This window comes from Bos indicus x Bos taurus, chromosome 7 (genome assembly GCF_003369695.1).
Source record: "Bos indicus x Bos taurus breed Angus x Brahman F1 hybrid chromosome 7, Bos_hybrid_MaternalHap_v2.0, whole genome shotgun sequence".
Taxonomy (NCBI): domain Eukaryota; kingdom Metazoa; phylum Chordata; class Mammalia; order Artiodactyla; family Bovidae; genus Bos; species Bos indicus x Bos taurus.
Genome location: NC_040082.1, coordinates 79,838,486 through 79,857,567, shown reverse-complemented (window position 1 = coordinate 79,857,567; position 19,082 = coordinate 79,838,486). Strand labels below are relative to the sequence as shown.

At 44.2% G+C, this 19,082-nt stretch overlaps 1 protein-coding gene and 1 long non-coding RNA gene across 3 annotated transcripts; one reads left to right on the top strand and one right to left on the bottom strand.

Annotated features, from left to right (window-relative positions):
- The first annotated feature begins 1,786 nt into the window (after positions 1 to 1,786).
- On the top strand, positions 1,787 to 15,565 carry PPIC (peptidylprolyl isomerase C). Its single transcript, XM_027546976.1, has 5 exons — positions 1,787 to 1,987; positions 7,121 to 7,234; positions 7,979 to 8,072; positions 10,782 to 10,966; positions 14,822 to 15,565. Exons 1-5 carry the CDS (start codon positions 1,871 to 1,873, stop codon positions 14,948 to 14,950), a joined length of 639 nt encoding a protein of 212 aa, XP_027402777.1. The 5' UTR covers positions 1,787 to 1,870; the 3' UTR covers positions 14,951 to 15,565.
- On the bottom strand, positions 1,982 to 7,154 carry LOC113895593. 2 transcript variants are annotated; one of them, XR_003511882.1, is made up of 4 exons: positions 7,063 to 7,154; positions 6,676 to 6,799; positions 4,519 to 4,607; positions 1,982 to 2,773 (listed from the first exon to the last, which is right to left on the bottom strand). It is a non-coding gene; the product is annotated as an uncharacterized LOC113895593 (long non-coding RNA). The 2 variants fall into 2 exon arrangements; XR_003511883.1 differs by lacking the exon at positions 6,676 to 6,799 and having other exon boundaries at positions 7,063 to 7,150.
- Positions 15,566 to 19,082: the final 3,517 nt, after the last annotated feature.

Here is a 19,082-nt window from a genome sequence, read left to right as displayed (position 1 = left end):
TTAAGACAATGTAGTGCTGGCATGAAGATAGACAAATACATCAATGGGACACAAAAGCGGGAGCACGCCAGACCCATACATGTAGGGACATTTATTCCATGACAGAAGTAGCATTACAGAGCAATAAGAAGTCACTTTTCAATAAATTATGCTGAGACAATGGAATTCGTATGGAAAAAATTTCAGCCCCTAGCTTGTCCTATGCATCAAAATAGCTACACACAAAATCATGGATGAATTTCATAAATTTCAGCAAAAAGAACACAGAAGATTGTAGTCACACAAAGTTAAAACTAAACCTTATTGAAAGTCGTCAGGATAGTGGTTAATTTAGGGAGAAGAAAGTGTTAGCAACTGCAAGTGAACACAAGAGGAGTTTCTAGAGAGCTAGTGAATATTTCATTTCTTTAGATATGTGGGGTTCTAGCTTATTTGCTTTTTGATAATTTGTTGATTTGTACATGTACATTTTGTTCACTTCTCTTTATTTGTATTAATCTTCCCAATATAAAAATTCACTTACTGAATAAATATTTGTTGAGAAATCACTATATACCTGACATTGTACTAGATCTGAATCAGGAGAAATAAGTACAGGCATAAGCCCTCTGATACCCTTAGCTTGCTACAAAAGGGAGATTCTTTCTTCATTGGGGGGTGAGAGTGATGAGGAAAGCCATTAGACCCTTCACTGGACTGAAATACCAAAATAGCTCACAAGTGTTCTGCCCAGCCTTCAAACGTGGTGGTTACCCTTTGTATACATAATAAATGGTTCCAGTGTAATTTTAGACCTACATTTAGTTACACATAGGAATCCTATGTGCTTACCCAAGGAAAATCTTGGCTTGAAAGTCATGGCACTAGCCCCTAAGAAAACCAAGAGAAAACTATCATTAATTTGTAGTTAATTTTGGCTGTATTACATTTAAAAAGTTCTTTGAAGTCCTAAGGCAAACAGCATTGAGTTTTAAAACGTTTTCCTGATTATAAAATACTTACATGTTCAATGTAGAACATCTGGGAAATCAGAAAATTGCAAAGAAAACAAAAACCTATTATCCTATCACCATAGCTTCTGTAAATATTTTGGTACATTTCTTTCCGTTTTTAAAATGCCTTTATACATTTACACAATCGAGGTCCGATTTTGCAACATGAGTTTTTCATTTAAAAATATGAGTATTTCCCCATGTCATTAATTTCTAAACATAATTTTTAAGTTTGTAAAAAGTATATCCCCAATTTGAATCATCTCAATTAGAGGTCATTCGTCCTGTGTAATCGAGTAGAAACACCCAGGGTCTCAAGAGTTCTGAGAGAAGTCCAGAACTTAGCTAAAGCCTCTGATGGAACATTGGAACCTGGCAGGCTTGGCAGAGGTTGCTCGGCTCCAACGGCAGCTGCGGTCACAGAGGGGGACCCGTCGCGGCAAGCAAGATGCCAGGATGACCCGGAGCCCGGAGAGCCCTCGACTTTCCATCAGGTTTAATACGCGTCTACGCTGTAAGTTCCCGGCGATGCCCCAGTCTGCATCCCTCAACTCACGGGTCCGGACCTATCAGGCATCATCCGAGCAGCGCCGGCTTGCTCCGGATGCCCGCGCCCAGTGCACCCTCCACCCGCGCGGCGGTTGGACTCGGCTCCGCGCTCCGCGGAGCGCCTCTCCGAGTCCCTAGCTCGGGTCGCTGGGCTGAACCTGGGAGGAGGCGCCCGAGGTTCCGGGCCTGCCCGGATCGCCGCGTCTCCATCACCCCCGCCCCTCGAGCCGGGAGCGCGCAGGCGCAGCGGGCCGGGAGTCCCGCCGGCAGTCCAGGAGTCTGCGGTCGCGCCCCAGCCGCTGCCTCCACCTCCACCGCCACCGCTCATCATGGGCCCGGGTCTCCGGCCGCTGCTACCTCTCGTGCTTTGCGTGGGGCTCAGCGCCCTCGTACCGTCCGCGGGAGCCTCGGGCTTCCGCAAGCGAGGCCCCTCGGTGACGGCCAAGGTGACCGGGCAGCGGGCAGCAAGTTCTCCTCGTGCCGCCCGGGGGGATGGGGGAGCTTTGGGGACTGGAACCTCAGGGTCAGGGGCGGCGATCAGGGGGCTTCCCAGGCGCAGAGGATGGGAGGCGGCCGCGGGGCTAGGTGGTAGTGGTGGGGGTCCCCGCGCGCGCGTGAGGCGGGGGCGCCCTCGCTCTCCTGGGAGACTTTAGGGGCGCTAGGCCGAGCGCACCCCCCGCCGCGGACTGTCTGAGCGTCATCTCCTGGGCTGGTGATCCGACGTGGCCACCAGCCCGCGAGCTGGGAGAAGCTTCCGGAACCGGTGAGCCCGTTCTCTAGGGAGGAGACAGCCGAGGACTTCCTTCGGCTTGGCGGGGACTTGGGAATCGAAGCAGGAAGAATGCAGGAGGGCGAAGGAGGCGCGCTGCGAGAGGAGGGGTTGGAGCTGGGCCGCCCCCGCGGATGTCACCCGGCCTCTCAGAGCCCCAGGTCCAGCCCCTGTCGCTTGGGGTAGGGTAGGCGTTACGTGGCCTTGCTTAACCAAGGACTGTCCTCCCTTTCGTGTTTAGGAACCACCATCAATCCCCGCCAGGGAGGGAGAGGTGCGCTTTTCAGACTGGGGAGTAGACACAGGGCTTGGGATGCTGCTGAGCGAGGCCCAGGAGGCCCCTGCATGACTGAGGCCAGCCTTTCAATCTCGATGGGAGGTGGTGGGGTGGAGATCTGCCTTAGACTGCCTCCTTAGAGCTTCGGGTCTTTTCTCAGCACGTTTACCCAAGGTTAGAAGATGCCTGGAGAGACAGAGGGAGGAAAGGAGTGATTTGGTGCCCTTGATCACCACTTCTCGAAAACCCCCTGGCAGGAGTGTCTTAGAATCTGGAAGAAGGAGCAGCTGCAGGTGGTCTTAACAATCGGTCCCCTGTCTGCCAGAAGAAATGACAGTATTGGGTGCTTCAGCAGTGCTCCTCCAGTGCAGACCCCACCAGAGGAGCGGGGAGGACACGGGCAGGAGAGGTACAGCCCAATACCTGATGTAGCCTAAGAGTGAAGAGTGAACAGGAAGGCCCTGCTGCCGGGGTGATAAACGAACTATGGTTGGGAACCTCAGGGAGAGGGGAAGAAGAGTGGGGCTTCTTAGCCAGGGTGCATTCACTGAGTGAGTTTTCATGCCCTCTAGGTTTGGAATAGTCACTTAACACTATCTCCTTTTTTTCCCCACCCCATTTGTCATTAAGTTCTAAAAACTCACTGTGCAGGCACGTCCTGCCACAGATTCGACTCTGCTGAATTACTTTTTCAGTGGGGGCATTTTAAGACAACTACTCCGCTGGGAAGTGGAAATATTCAAAATGATTTCTCTGAGCGTGGACAAGTAGATGAATTGGCCATCACTCTAGTGTATTGTATGTTTTCCCCAGCAGTCTTCAGCTTTTCCTCTGATAGTGTTTGAAAACAAGAATCTGTAAATGAGAGATATGAAGTGCTGTCCCTCCCAGGGCCCTTTCTTGTCTGTGAATCTTGCTGCCAGCCACCACCTCAGCCTCCTGCCCAGTCTGGGAGACTCACTGGTCTCAAAATCCACCCAGTTGGCATTTGCACCCTTGCATTTTCCAGCAGATGCCATGGGCTCTGTACAGCATCAGGCACCTGAGAGTGTAGAAAATAATGCTGCCATCTTTGCAGCTGTGCTCAAGTCACAGGTTGCTGTCACTTTCTGCAGTTCTCAGAGTGGCTAAGAGGCTTCACCTGAGGTAATAACAAGTTACCAAGAATGCCTGAGGCTCCTCCTCTGTAAGTGGAAATAGAAATAATACTTGCTGGCATATTAGATGTGATAGAGCAGGTAAAGTGCTTAGCCCTGATTGAAGTTCCTGATTTAAGAGGTCAACTGTTAGTGTTATTTGTGTTATCTTATTAATCCTCCTGCAGCAGGGCAGGTACAGATGAGCAGGGGCTTGGAGTTGCCCAAGGTCCCATGGCCAATAAGTGGTGGAGCTGGTTTGAGAACAGTTTCCTTGACCTCGAGGCTCCAGCACTTGGGTGTCTTCCCCAGTTACTTTGGAAATGGAAGCACAGTTAACCCTACAAGGGTTTGGGGCAGGCTCTGTGAGGTCCTCTTGCCTCTTCCCCTATCTCTTCCCACCCTCTGCTGCTGCTGCTGCTAAGTCACTTTAGTCATGTCTGACTCTGCGCAACCCCATAGACGGCAGCCCACCAGGCTCCCCCATCCCTGGGATTCTCCAGGCAAGAATACTGGAGTGGGTTGCCATTTCCTTCTCCAATGCAAGAAAGTGAAGTCACTCAATCGTGTCCGACACTCAGCGACCCCACAGACTGCATTCCACCAGGCTCCCACCCTCTAGTGCCCATAATTTTCAAATGACTTTCAAGGGCAGCCTCAAGGGAAAAAAGGAGGGACCAAGGGGCCAGCTCTTGAAGTGCAATGTGGAATTTAAGCGCCATCTTTTCCAGGAAGCCTGCTCTGATATCCACAGATAATCACCACCTCTAACCATGACATTTTATCTGTACATACCTTCTTGTAAAGCTTGACTTCCCATCACAGTGACTATCTCTGTGCTTCCTCTTCTGTGGGACTTTGCAGCCTCATCCCTTTCACAGGGCCTGTTCCCAAGGACAGGTAGCAAAGTCAGAGACAATCTCAGGGTACGAGGGTTTGCCTGGCAGCCACCCCAGGCCCACCTTACCCTCTGTTTAGGTGTGCGTGTGCCCTGGTCTTCATTCAGTATTGCCTGACTTTTTTTTTTTTTTTAGTACCTGCTTCAGCTGACACTGTGCTGGGCACTGGGGATCTAAAAATGCCATTTCCACCCCTTCAGGTAGAAATTGCCTAGACAGAGAGAGCCACATTCATGACAAATGGCAGTCCAAGTGAATGCAGCTTCAAATTGAAATTCTGTCTTTCATGTTCCTAGTATTGCCTAACAAAACTTGGAACTCTTAGCCAGATCCTTCCTCCGCCTTCTGAAATGGGTGAGAGTCTTCCTTCCCAGCTGGTTGTGGTCAGAAGGGTTGTGTTGTTTCTCTGCACATGGATCCCTTTTCCTGCCTCAGTGCTTTGGTTCCAGAAAGAACTGCCAGGTGGGGTTTGTGCCCATTCTTGTCCCAGGAGGCTGCTCCCCTCCTTCCAGGCTGGCATCCCATCACACCTCTGTCTGGATGCCTTCCCTCAGCCCTCAGCATCCCTCCAGCACACTAGTATTCAGTGTTCTTGGGGTCCTTGTCACCTGCAGCCTTGTGCTATGGCTGTTCATGTACTTGGCCTGTCTCTCTCCATAATCTCCCTGAGGACAGGGACTTCCTCCACTTGTACCCTTACAATGCCTTCTGCAGAGATCTTTGACAAGTATTTAAAAAGATTTGATTTTATCGTTTCCATTAGAGTTAGGGAAACTCTGCTGTATTTTCATGCCATCATGCAAGAAGTTGAAGGACGCTGTGGTTTGGGAAAAAACATTGTATTAATACGTGTGCTAGGCCGCATGTAGGAAAACAAGATGGTTATTGGAGAGTTACGCTGGGTGACACAGACACTTTTTCTTCATCTTTTCATGCTGTCCTCCCATATTTTATTCTCTTTGCTGTTGAAATGTTCACAGGCTTTCTTTTCTCTTCTTTATTTTAAAAGTCTGGCAGGCTTATGTGGTGCTTCCTTATGGATTACATACCCAGTTCTTGTCTTGGAGCCTCTTCATTATTGCCTGTTACTGAATTTACTCCTTGGTTTGGAAATCCCTTTGGAGAACTGCTTCTTTGACCCAGGCCGCATGCCAGGCTCTTGTGGGCATTAATAGAGCTTCCTGAATCTTCCTCCTTCACTGCACTGCCCAATCTCAAGGGCCTGGTCTTTTATGCATTCTCTAAACTTTTACCACGTAAATAATAGTTTTTTGTAGCTCTGGCCATGTAAAATTGCAAAATGCCATATGGAACACTAAATATCACATCTTTCTGTGACAGACGTCCTGATGTATTGGCAGAGGCTCTTGTCTTGAACTAAAGCTTGACAGTCTTTACTTTGCGATTTTTCCAAACTGTATGACATCTTTTCTCTTTGACACCTTCTTAAATTTTTTTAAAGCCATCTCTTGAATGTCTTTTTTTTTACCCATTCAAATAGTGAATTGGTTCATATAATCTAAACTTGCTAACAGAATGCCCTTCGACTCTGCGGCCTTTTCAAACGTTCTGTCTCGAAATTATCTTAACACAGTGATTTGTGAAGCAGAACGTATATAATTGCGTTTTAGGTGAAACAGTTAAAAAAAAGTCCAAGAGAACTTTTAAGGCTTATCTGCAAAGAAAGAAGTGACTGACTTCTGGAGTTGTGCTTGCTCTCTTCTGTTTTAAAATGCTGTGACAGAGAAAGGGCACATTCTACTTGGGCAACTTTGGGAGCCTGAGGACCGGATTCGGTGTCTTAAGTGTACGGGGTAAATGGTTCTGTCAGGACCAGCGTGCGATGTTTGCTGTGCTTAGGACGCAGCAGAGGCCCGCATGTCTTAGTGTGTTTGGACGCGACTGGCAGGCCTTTTGGAGCAGGGCTGTGTGTTTTGATCATCTTTCACAGCCCCCTTGACAACAGACATCTATTGAGAATTCATTGGGAATTTGGTGCTGCTCGAAGTTACAAAAAAATAAATCTGGACGGTTAGACTATTTATTTCCTCACCAGTTTTTTTTTCTCCTGCCAAGACTGGAGAGCATCACCTTTCAGAAGAGCAGTAGTCTCCACTCTCAACCCCTAGCTTTGTCCACAGAGCTAGGAAATGAGGCGACAGCAGTGTCTGGGGTACCTGGGGGAGAGGAATTCTTGAAGACGTTACTGGCTCATTCTGACAGTACTGAGTCCAACTTTAAACCCAGTTCTTAGCACAGTGTCTGACTCAGTGATGGTGCTCCATAATGGTTTGGTGAATGAATATTTGCGAGGGAAATGCACCCACAAAGATGGTTTCAGAACTCCCTTATCTCTTGCTCCTTCACCCCCTCCTTTATAAAACGCTGGTGGCCGGGGCCTCACACGTGGGTCCGTTCTCAGACTGTCACATGCACTCACCTTGTACTGTGGCTTTTCCACAGTGTAACCTTGTGTTCCGCCTTTCAACCACATGCAGGTCTTCTTTGACGTGAGGATTGGAGATAAAGATGTTGGCAGAATCGTAATTGGCCTCTTTGGAAAAGTCGTGCCCAAGACTGTGGAAAATTTTGTCGCTCTGGCAACGGGAGAGGTATGTCTCAGTTTTATCCCCTTTAACTGTGCACAGAATTGAATCTTCCTCCTTTTAAGCCAAACATACAGATGTATCCTGGGGGTTGAATGGAGAGAATAGTATGGAAACATATACACTACCATATGTAAAACAGATAACCTGTGGGAATTTGCTGCATGACTCAGGGAACTCAAACTGGGGCTCTGTGACAACCTAGAGGGGTGGGATGAGGTGGGAGGTGGGAGGGAGGTTCCAGAGGGAGGGCACACATGTATACCTATGGCTGATTCATGTTGATGCATGGCAGAAACCAACACAATATTGAAAAGCAATTATCCTCCAATTAAAAACAAATACCTTTTTAAAAATGTAAATGTAAAAAAAAAGTTGTACCTGGGAAAATAAGTATTAAATTAGTAGATGAGATGAACCCAAGACATCTAATAATATTTTACTTTGTTTTTCTATAAAATCTGTATTCTTTAAGCACTCAGTTTCCTCAAGGTTCTAGAAAGTGAAAGTCATTAAGTGAAAATGCAGACTTCTTTTTACTTGTGCATGTTAGTATTTTACTTCCATAGTTAGTTATTTTTCAGTCAGCTAATGATAAATATCTGTCAGTAAACTATTGTAGGTACCTACTTTAGTTCTGTAGATATTGTGTGTAATTTTCTCATTTTGTCATTTCCAGATAAACACTGGGGTTTATCTTACAGTATGGGTTATATCTGCTTGTGTATTCAATTGACATAATCTCTTTAGAAAGGATATGGATATAAAGGAAGCAAATTTCATCGCGTCATCAAAGATTTCATGATTCAAGGAGGAGACTTCACCCGGGGAGATGGCACTGGTGGTAATGTTGTCTCTTAAACTTTTCCTTTCCTGCTTACCCAAGTGAAACCTAAGACTAAGATGGTATATTTGCCCAGCATATGGAACTCCCAGCTTCAAGGAACAAAGTCAAAAAGACAAACTAATTCTTCCAGAAAGATAAAGAGTTTTTGGTTGGGGGGGCCTCATCTAACAAAATCTTGGTAGGTGCGAATGAGTGAGGCCTCCTAATTTTAAACAGTCTTTGCTTGGGTGTTCATTATCCTTCTTTAGTGGAGATGTATTCATTTAGTAGGCTGTTTTGCAGTTATGACAATCCTAGACTCCTGGTAGGTAGCAATATGGAAAGATGTCTGTCATAGCAAGGAGAAGTAGGCTGAGAAACCGTGTGCCCTGGAGGGGGACAGCCAGCTGCAGAAGTGCATTTTGCCGGCGGGGGTGGGGGGTTTGGGGGGGGAGTCCAGAAGCATCATGCCAGAATGATGAGACTGGTATTTAGGTGGCAGGATCACAGGTGAATTTACCTCCTTCTTTCAGAATTCTTTTTATCATCAGCTTTTGCAGTAATAAAAAATTAATAGACCACTTGTCACAATTATAGTATAAATTAATTTTTATCAACACCATTAGAATTCAATAAAGAACCCATAATTCAGTTTACAGAATTTCAAATATATCTGAGCTTATTGTTTCTCATTGAGGATTCCAGCTGCCCAGCTCCCTGGTCTGTCTTTTCCTCATAAATGTAGTGAGTTCTTTTCCTGAACATACATACAATATGGAACTACACCGCATTTTTATTTACTTCAGGTTTAAGATTTTTAATTCAGCAAATACTGGGTTTGGTAGATAGTAAATGGCTAATGTTTTAAAGAAACAAGCCATTTTCAAATACTATTGTTAATTTTATGTTTATTGCAATGGTTTTTTAAAATAACAAAATGGCTGTCATTAAATGCTTGGATTTGCCAAGACACCGGTGGAGATGCTGCTGGGTATGGGCATGTAGATTGGATCAGAGGAACATGCTCAGGTTACTTGGTTGAATGGGGCTGCTGCAGAGCTGGGTCTCCGGTGGAAAAGCCTGCAGTTCCGGTGCCGATCCCCTCAGGACTGGCACTCCGCCGTCCTGCCTGGGCCCTGGCAGGAATGGTGATGGAACTTCCCTGTGTTCTCTCTTCTGTTTGTCTTTCTTTCTCTCTCTGCTCTCTCTGCCTTGTGTGTGTGTATGTGTGTGTGTGTGCGTGTGTGCACATGCACAGGCATGTACAGAATTAAAATTCTCTGAGTTTTGGAGATAGGACCTTTTGGATCATTTAAATTTAGCCTAGACCTCTCTGTAGGCAGAACTTTCCTGCCAGGCTACTTCGTATGTCACTTACCAACCAGCTATAAATTGCTTACCTTTGGTATTCACTTCTGGTCCTTCTAACTGAGCCAGGATTGGATTTTTTTTTTTTTTCCTTAGGAAGATGAATTATATTTGACCTCTTCTACCAAAAAGAAAAAAAAAAGGCAGGGTTCCTTAAATTATTAAATATTAATTACTCAGATAAATATAAAATAAGGGTTACAAAGGAGTGAAGTTGTTAAAATATCCAGTTATTATTTAGAAGCTGTATATCCCAAGATGTACACCTTAAGATTCACAAAATGTCCTTAGTATTCCTCTACGGCAACACTTTCTAGATAACCTGTTTGAAAAGTTAACTATGCTAGCTATGAAGAGGTTTTGGTTGTATAAAATGAAGAAAAATGCCCATGTAAGAGCCAAGTCTTAAGGAACTTTTTTGCCTGGTCCTTCACAAGTACTGCATAGTAAGGAGATAACATGAGAGCTAACTGAGCCAGGACTTTAAGGTTGGCCACTGATGGATAAGGTGCCCTGCAGTGCAAAAGTTGGGTGTCACAGGCACTCAGGGTTGGGGGATGGAGCAGATGGTCTGAACTGATGTTTTATGGGGAAAATGTGCTGTGCTAGATCTCCAGCCCCTGTGCCTGCCTCTGGCTCAAGGCTGGCTCCCTGGCTGCTCCCAGTTGCTGTCACCCTCTGTACCCTGAAGTCATCAAGCCTAATGACTTCCAGGCTGGCACTATTCTTCTTAGTACCAAGGCTCTAAGTGCTTAGAGAACCAGAGTTGGAGCCAGAAGTTCAAGTTTTACTTTTTTCAAGTTTGATAAGCTCCCATTTGATAAGTTTGATAACTTTCCCGTTCACAATGGAAATGAGAGAACCTATCCTATAGGACTGTTATGAGGATTGGCTAAGGGTGTATATTAAGTGTATATTGCAGTTGGCTTGGCTGCTGAGGTATGAGTGACCCAGGACAAGTGACCTGACCCTCAGGACAGAGATGGGGTCACTAGGATGGCTTACCCATCATTCCATCAGACATTACCATGCCATCCTGCCCTTCCCTTCCTTCTCATTTCAAAGTGAAATCACTGACTTGCTTGGTCAAGGTTTGGGTGTTCGTTTGAGGCCAGAGGGCACCTTACCTTCCTGTGTGATACTTAAGGCTTTTGTTTGTGTCTTTTGGTCCCTGGTGCTCTGTTTCCTTAAGGAGTAAATTTTATCTTCTGCTTAATTGCTCTTGTATCTTTTCCTCATTCCCATCTTCTTCTATAGGGTTCTCTTAACCAGTTCTACTCAAACCTTATACTTGCCTTTGAAGAATTCACTTTTGTAAAACATCTGTTGACTCTACCCTTTTTGTTTTGTCTCACCCAGGTATAAGCATTTATGGTGAGACATTCCCAGATGAGAACTTCAAACTGAAGCATTATGGCATTGGGTGGGTCAGCATGGCCAATGCTGGGCCTGACACCAATGGCTCTCAGTTCTTTATCACCTTGACCAAGCCCACCTGGCTGGATGGCAAACATGTGGTATTTGGAAAAGTCCTCGATGGAATGGTAACTTGATATATTATTTTTCTTCATTCAAAGCTTTATAATGAAAGTACTCTTAGTGATTTGCTCTCAAATTATGCTTCTTGGAGAGCCATAATTATATGCTGACTGGCCTCTTCAAAGGTGAATAAAGTATATATGGTATGTGGGTTCAGACCCTGGGTTGGGAAGATCCCCTAGAGAAGGGCATGGCAACCCACTCCAGTGTTCATGCCTGGAGAATCCCATGGACACAGCAGCCTGGGGGGCTACACTCCATAGGCTCACAGAGTCGGACATGACTGAAGCGACTTAACACACACACACACACACACACACAGTATTTTAATTGTTAGGAGTATTGGAGCAGAAGCTGGGGGAGAAGTTGAGTCCTTAATTTATCATACTATTAGATATAATTGGAAAGCCATTTTAATGTAACCAAATGAAATCCTGTAGGTACAATGAAATATCATTAAACTTAGAAAGGAAATCCTGTCACTTGCTAGAACATGGATAAATCTTGAGAATGTCTTGCTAAGTAAAGTAAGCCTGTCACAAAAAGACTGTATGATTCCATTCAAATGAGGGATCTAAAGTAGTCAAGTACATGGGAACATAAAGCAGGATGATGGTTTCCAGGGGCTGGGGAATGAAGAAATGGGGAGCTGGTGTTCAATGAGCATAGCTATGAATCTTCAGTTTTACAAGATGAAAAAACTCTGGAGATTTGGTTGCACAATAATGTGAATATGCTTAAACTAATGAACTTAAAGTTACACTTAGAAGTGGCTAAGCTGGTAATTATATGTTATGTATTTCTTGTGCTCAGTTGCTCAGTCGTGTGTGATTCTCTGCAACCTCATGAACTGTAGCCTGCCAGGCTCTTGTGTCCATAGGATTTTCCAGGCAATAATACTGGAGTGGGTTGCCATTTTCTTCTCCATGTGTTCCTTACCACAATTTAAAATATTTTTAAAACCCTGAGCCCATGTAGTTCAGTACAGATATAAGTCACTTTCAGAGGCACACAGTATAATCACCAGAATTCCTAAAGAGAATTCAAATTTATGCTCCTGTGTCTCAAAGAACATCAAAGGGGCCCAATTCATAATCCACAGGAAGAATTCTTAAAATCCTCATTCCCTTCCACTCCCTGCATTTCTCCTCCTTAGCAGCTGCCCAAAGATGCTCTTCCAGCTCCTCAAGTGGCAGCTGTAAGGTCTGCCCAGTACAACCCTGGAGCATCCTCGAGTCCCTTCCCTCTGCCATATTTCATTGTTTTCATGCAAACTCATCCAAACATAAATAAACTAATCTCACTCACTGTAGTTTTTCCACAACTTCTACCTGTTATTCTGATTCTACCCAACTAAAGGGCAGGTACTGAGCTGGCTGACTCAGAACCTCCCTTACAAGGCAAAGATGTGTTCAACCAGAACTGTCAAATAATTCTCATTGGCAAGTGGGATAGGGCTTCTGAGGTGGCTCAGCAGTAAAGAATCTGCCTGCCAGTCCAAGAGATGCAGGTTTGATCCCTTGGTTGGGAAGATCCCCTGGAGAAGGAAATGGCAACTCACTCTAGTGTTCTTGCCTGGGAAATCCCACGGACAGAGAAGCCTGGTGGGCTACAGTCCACAGGGTCCCAAAGAGTTGGACAAAACTTAATGATTAAATAACAAGCGGGATGAGAAGCAAATGGGGCAAACACCTGTCACTTAATATATCACTTTAGGTCCCGTCACAGTGAAGGACATGCCTACATTTTCATGAGCCAGTGTCCTCAAAAGAATGTATTCTCGAATAGCAAGGAATCCTAGTCTCCAGCCTCTTACTGCTTTTTAAATGAGCTAAACATAGACATGCATGTGTTAAAACAGTTTGGAGTTTTGACTGCTGAGTCTAATCAGATTCCAAGTATTTTAAATGTAAACTGATTCAAGTGAGCATTTTTAAATACAACATAATGCTTCCCTTGTGGCTCAGATGGTAAAGTATCTGCCTGCAATGCAGGAGACCCGGGTTCAATCCCTGGGTTGGGAAGATTCACCTGGAGAAGGAAATGGCAACCTACTCCAGTGCTCTTGCCTGGAAAATTCCATAGACAGAGGAGCCTGGTAGGCTACAGTCCATGGGATTGCAAAGAGTCGGACATGACTGAGCAACTTCACTTTCACTTTCACTTTAATGCTAGGCTGTAAGAAAAATGAAGAGTATGCATCTGGGGCTTCCTTCTTCTGGTCATGGTTTTCCTTCCAGTCTTCTGGATCTTATGTCTTGGTGCCCTGGTTTGCTGTATTAACCTCCCTCCACTATTGGCATGCATCCTGGAAGATCTGCTTCCTGGTCCTAGACAAAGAGTCCTGAACATTTTATGAGTCATATAATACTTTGAGAAACTATTGAAAACTATAAACTGTCTTTAGAAGGAGAATAAGAAAGTGTGTGTGTCATACAGTTTCAAGGAATTTTCACAATCTCCTGACTTCCACCCCCTGAACCTCCAGAGATTGTCTAAGTGGTTTTCTTAACACTGGACCTCACCCCAGACTTGTAGAATCAGAACCTTCACAGGTGGGCCTGCAAACAAGCATGTTAAAAATTGTGGTCAAATATGGCACCCCACTCCAGTACTCTTGCCTGGAAAATCCCATGGACGGAGGAGCCTGGTGGGCTGCAGTCCATGGGGTTGCTAAGAGTTGGACACACTGAGTGATTTCACTTTCACTTTTCCCTTTCATGCATTGGAGAAGGAAATGGCAACCCACTCCAGTGTTCTTGCCTGGAGAATCCCAGGGACGGGGGAGCCTGGTGGGCTGCTGTCTATGGGGTCGCAGAGAGTCGGACACGACTGAAGCGACTTAGCAGCAGCAGCTGCAGCTTAGTCCTTGCCTTGTATGAGATAGAGTGGTCCATGGGCTGTGAAACCATCCAGAGTAGAGAAAGGGGTCTTTATACCACCGGTGGGGTAGTGAGTGAAAGTCACTCAGTTGTGTCTGATTCTTTGTGACCCCATGGACTATACAGTCCATGGAATTCTTCAGGCCAGAATACTGGAGTGGGTAGCATTCCCTTCTCCAGGGAATCTTTCCAACCCAGGGATCGAACCCAGGTCTTCCGCATTGCAGGCAGATCCTTTACTGTCTGAGCCACCAGGGAAGCCCTTGGGGTAGAGATTACATTAGTATCAGACTCAACCTGTAGATTCAGCTTCCCAGGTGGCACTAGTGGTAAAGAATCAGCCTGCCAATCAATGCAGGAGATGAGACGCAAGAGATGCAGGTTCAATTCCTGGATTAGGAATATCCCCAGGAGGAGGAAATGGCAACCCACCCCAGTATTCTTGCCTGGAGAATCCCATGGACAGAGGAGCCTGGCAGGCTACATACAGTTCATCAGGTTGCAAAGAGTCAGACACAACTAGGTGACTGGGTACACACACGTACAGCATGTAGATCACTGGAGTCAGCTTTAAAATGGGCCAACCCAGAACTGGCTCCATTACTAAATCTGCTTTCTGGCTCATTTTCTTTTGCTTAGACCTCTTACAGAGTGGAGCTGAAATTATCTCAAATTCCATGTTAACTCGTAAGTTGGGCTGTAACAAGTAAATAGAAATAGCTTTTATTAGAGCTAGGTTGCTAATAAAAAGAAGAGAGGAAACACACAAATATGCCCTCTGAGCAGCAAGCTTGTAGGTAAATTTTACTGTTATATATCAATTTCCTAAGTTTTCCATTGTTAGCTTGCATGGTTTTTGTAATCATAAAAAATGAAAACTTATTTCCCACTAGGGCTCAGACTTCACATTGATTTTACCTCTTGGTCATCATAGTTGCTGCTCAGAAGTGATCCATGGGTCTCCTTTTCTCTCACCAGACAGTGGTCCACTCCATAGAACTGCAGGCAACTGACGGGCACGACCGCCCATTCACCGACTGCTCCATTGTCAACAGCGGGAAGATAGACGTGAAAACGCCCTTTGTGGTAGAGGTCTCTGACTGGTGATGCAACTGGCAGACAGCAAAGAACACAGTCTGGCAGGGGTGTGTGTGTGTATGGGCTGATTCTTCAAAGTTACTGTTTTGCTTTGTTTTTCAACTTTATTCTGTTTTCCACTCCAGATTACAGAAAGGTTGTAACAACCAACCACTCAAAATTTAATTACCATGAATTTTGGTAAATCACTTGTTTAGGGACTTTGCACTTAAAAGACTTATCCCTTTCCTCCAGTGGTGCTATTTTTAAACTAGAAACTTTGTATTTGGTATCTTCTTTGGAAGAACAGACACACAATCATTACCTTGCTGGATTAAGTGTGATCCCCAAATTGAGTGATGCTGAAGGTTTGTTTGAAAAAGAAAGAGACAAGAAGTGTATTATTTTGTATTCAAACAGAAATTCTTTTCAAAGGGAGATTTGATTAGTATTATCTATGTCACAGGGACTTTTACCTTTGAAAGGTGCTTATTCTCTATATTAAATACTTTTTATATAAATCAGTTATTTTTGAAAGACATTTTTTAACCTAAAGTTCTTTTTAAAAACTAATGTACAGAAATATATGCATTTTAATGTCACCAGTGAACAGATTAATAAAGGTTTTGCAATTCAAAATATTAACACAACTGGATAATTTGTGATAAGAATGCACAGAAGTGATGCCCATCCACATTCCAGACACTTGAGCTGATTATTCACCCATTTTTTACTCAATATAATATGTTTAAAAAGTTCATTGGCGTCTAGTTGCCACAGAAAGGAATCTTTTTTTTTTTTTTTTTTCCACTTACATAATAGGGATGAAGATTCAGGCTATACTTAAACTGGATGGGAAAATAAAATCCTATTGGTGGCTCTTGTTGTAACATACCTGGCTATACCAGAGTGTACCTAATCTCTGTTCAAACGGGAGTGGTTTGATCGATCCCATTGCTTTTCCTGCAGGGCTCAAGCTGTGAGGGTCCCCTAGAATTCCATCTCTTGAGCACTGTTCTAAGAAAACTGCTTCAATGAGAGATAAGATGATGAGTATTTGTACTGTTGATGGGGGTGTTAATTGCTGCAAGCCTCCTAAAAGCAGTTTTTCATTATTTTTCCCAAAAAAATTCATTAAAACCCCTTTAACATGCCACGTGCAAGTTTTGAGTTTGGGAACACAGCAGTGGACAGGGACTGGCATCATGGAATTGACATTCTAGTGATGAAGACAGATTAAATGAGGTGCCATATAAAAGGGTGTTGATACTGTAGAGAGAACATAACAGGTTTGCTGGAATGGCTGGGATGTGGGTGGTGGGGGCTGTTCAGGTGGCCTCCTGAGGGGACATTTGAGCTGAGCTTGGAGGAGACAGAAGTGGTAGCTGTCAGGCCAGACCTGGGATATGGGCCTTCATCCCAATGGGGAGAGAAAATATGAGAATCCTGAGGTGCAATGAGAGGGCCAAGAAAAGCCAGTATGCTGTAGGCAGAGGGTCAGAGAGTAAGGCTGAGTGCAGAGCATTCGGGGCCTGGGGCCAGAGCACAGCTTTTCTTTTATTTCCAGTACAATGGAGAGCTCTCAGGCTTAAGAAGTGGGGGGCATGGTGTGATCTGCATTTAAGATTATTTTGCCTACCATAAGGAGGTTATGGGGCCGGAAGGGTAAAGTATGAGGGCTTCCTTGGTGGCTCACATGGTAAAGAATGCAGGGAGATCCAGGTTTGACCCCTGGGTTGGGAACATCCCCTGAAGAAGGAAATGGAAACCCACTCCAATATTTTTTGCTGGGAAATCCCATGGACAGAGGACCTTGGAAGGCTATACTCCATGAGGTTGCAGAGTCAGACACGACTGACTAAACAATAAAGCTAAAGTACATACCTGGATATTAAAAACATTCATATCCATTGACGTTCCACTCCTGGGACCTTGCTGTAGAAAGTGATCTGAACTTAAAAATGTGACACTGCTTTGGTCAATCTGGCATCCAGTCCCCCTTGATCTGGAGATGGCCACCGGTTTTCTTTGAGGAATCACGTCATCCCTGCAGGCATTTCTTATCCTTAGGGTGTGCTGACCCTTCAGACAGGTACATGCCTGGTCTGGCCAATTCATTCATTAACTCACTTGATAAATATTAGATGCTGGAGAGAGCTGCAAACAAACAGCTCTCATGGTTCCCTTGGAAGGAGACAAATTATTCAAATACATACCACGTGAATATATAACAACATCAGGTAGTTATACGTCCATGAAGAGAAACAGGCCAGGAGAGTGACTAGAGGGTGAAGAGGTGGTCGGGGAGTCCCTGGGTAGGACCTGAAGGGAGTGAGGGTACGGCAAGCCATCGGGACCCTGGGGCAGAGTGAGCGAGGCAGAGGGGACCAGAGCTGTGGCCCTGGATGAACAGCAGACTAGAGAGTTCCAGAAACAGCCAAGGGTCCAGGTGTGCAGAGTGAGGTTGGTGGAAGAGTCATGTGGGAGAGGTGGGGAGGTCCTGTGGACCAACTGGAACATTCCCTTGCCCTGGCCCCAGTGACAGGCTCAGGGATGTGTGTCTGACCCCAGCCAAATTAGTGAGTCTCAGCTGTGATAGTTCTGTGGGAAATACCAGAACAGAGCTAGGGAAGAGGGGAAGGAGCAGGCATGAGAATGAAATCAGGAAGGGAAGATGGAAAGATAGATGTTAGAAGACGCTGCTCAGTCTCTGAATCCAGCCATGCCTGAAGCCAATCTCCACCCCCAGCTTTTCAGTTACCCAACCTATTACATTCCCTCGTTTGCTTAAGCCAGGATGAATTGATTTCTTGTGACTTACAACCCAAAGCCTTTGTCTAATACAGCAATATTGGAAAAGTTTTATGTATAAAGATGAAAATTACAGCATTATTTATGCTAGCAAAATACTGGAAGCAACTTGAATGTCCCTAAATGGTTGTAAAGCAATAGCATGCATTCATTAAGACTAATGCTACACTTTTTAGGGAAAAAAGGAGAAATTCTGTATGCAGCACGATCTCAATTATGTAAATACATTCTTATAAAACAAAATCAACAAAATGTAGAGTGACATAAAACAAAGGCCAATGGTAGGATTTTTAAAACTCTTTTCTGTTTGTAATTTTTAAACTTTTTTGCCTTCTAACTTTTCTCTATATTTCTTTATAAACTACTTAGAAAAAAAATGTTAAAAAAATTTTAGAGGTAACATAGGAGGAAATTAGAATCAAATGTCATCTTTACATAAAAAGGGCCTTAAGTCTTCAAATGTCAGAAAGCACATAAGCCATTGCTACTGCCCCGCACAAAGAACATGTACTTTTCACTGTATTTGCCATCTAGTTTTTTCATGACTATGAGCATAATGTGATTTCTCTACTGAATAAACTGTTAGGGTGTCTATTACAGCAGATGACCAATGAGTTAACATCTTCCCCCTGGTAGAAGCCATTTATCCTGAGGGTCAGGCTGTATACTGAAAATGTTAGCAAACTGATGACTCCATATAAACTACTACTTTATGAAAGCCTATGCTTTCTGCAAGAGCTTTTGAAATAGCTCATCATTGGCTAGTTGTGCTGCTGAAAGGACACATAATGTAGCCAAGGGTGTGAGTAGAATCAGGAAAATTATACTGGCTGCGCCTACCACCATGCCCAAATTATTACAACTTAGTCTTGAATCACTTTAATAAACAATTTAAAACGTTTTGGCATCCTTAGCCATGAGTTGTTTTATTCTAAGTGCTATTTAGCAATTTCCTGGATTATCAAATAAGAATTTAGTAAAATTTATTCTTGGGTCAGATTAATTAGAATGACACTTTCAAAATTATTGACTACTCTATTTCTGATGAATTTTCAGAACTCACCAACCTCATTTTTTAGTTCAGCCGTTTTGAGTTACCTAAAGACAAAAATATGGCAAGGATTTTATAGCAGGAAAAGGATTTGGTTTTGTTTTTCAACATTCCTATAATTCAGACAGCTGAAGAAATCTTTGATCTGGAAGGCTTAGAAATTCAAAGGCTTAGAAATTCAAAGCCCCCTCCAGGCACTTTTTTTTTTTTTTTTAATCAAGAAAAAGTAAAAACAGTATTTGTAATGGAAAAATTTGGTGCTGTTAAGTACATAACTGCTTTTACTGAAGTCTGCAATTC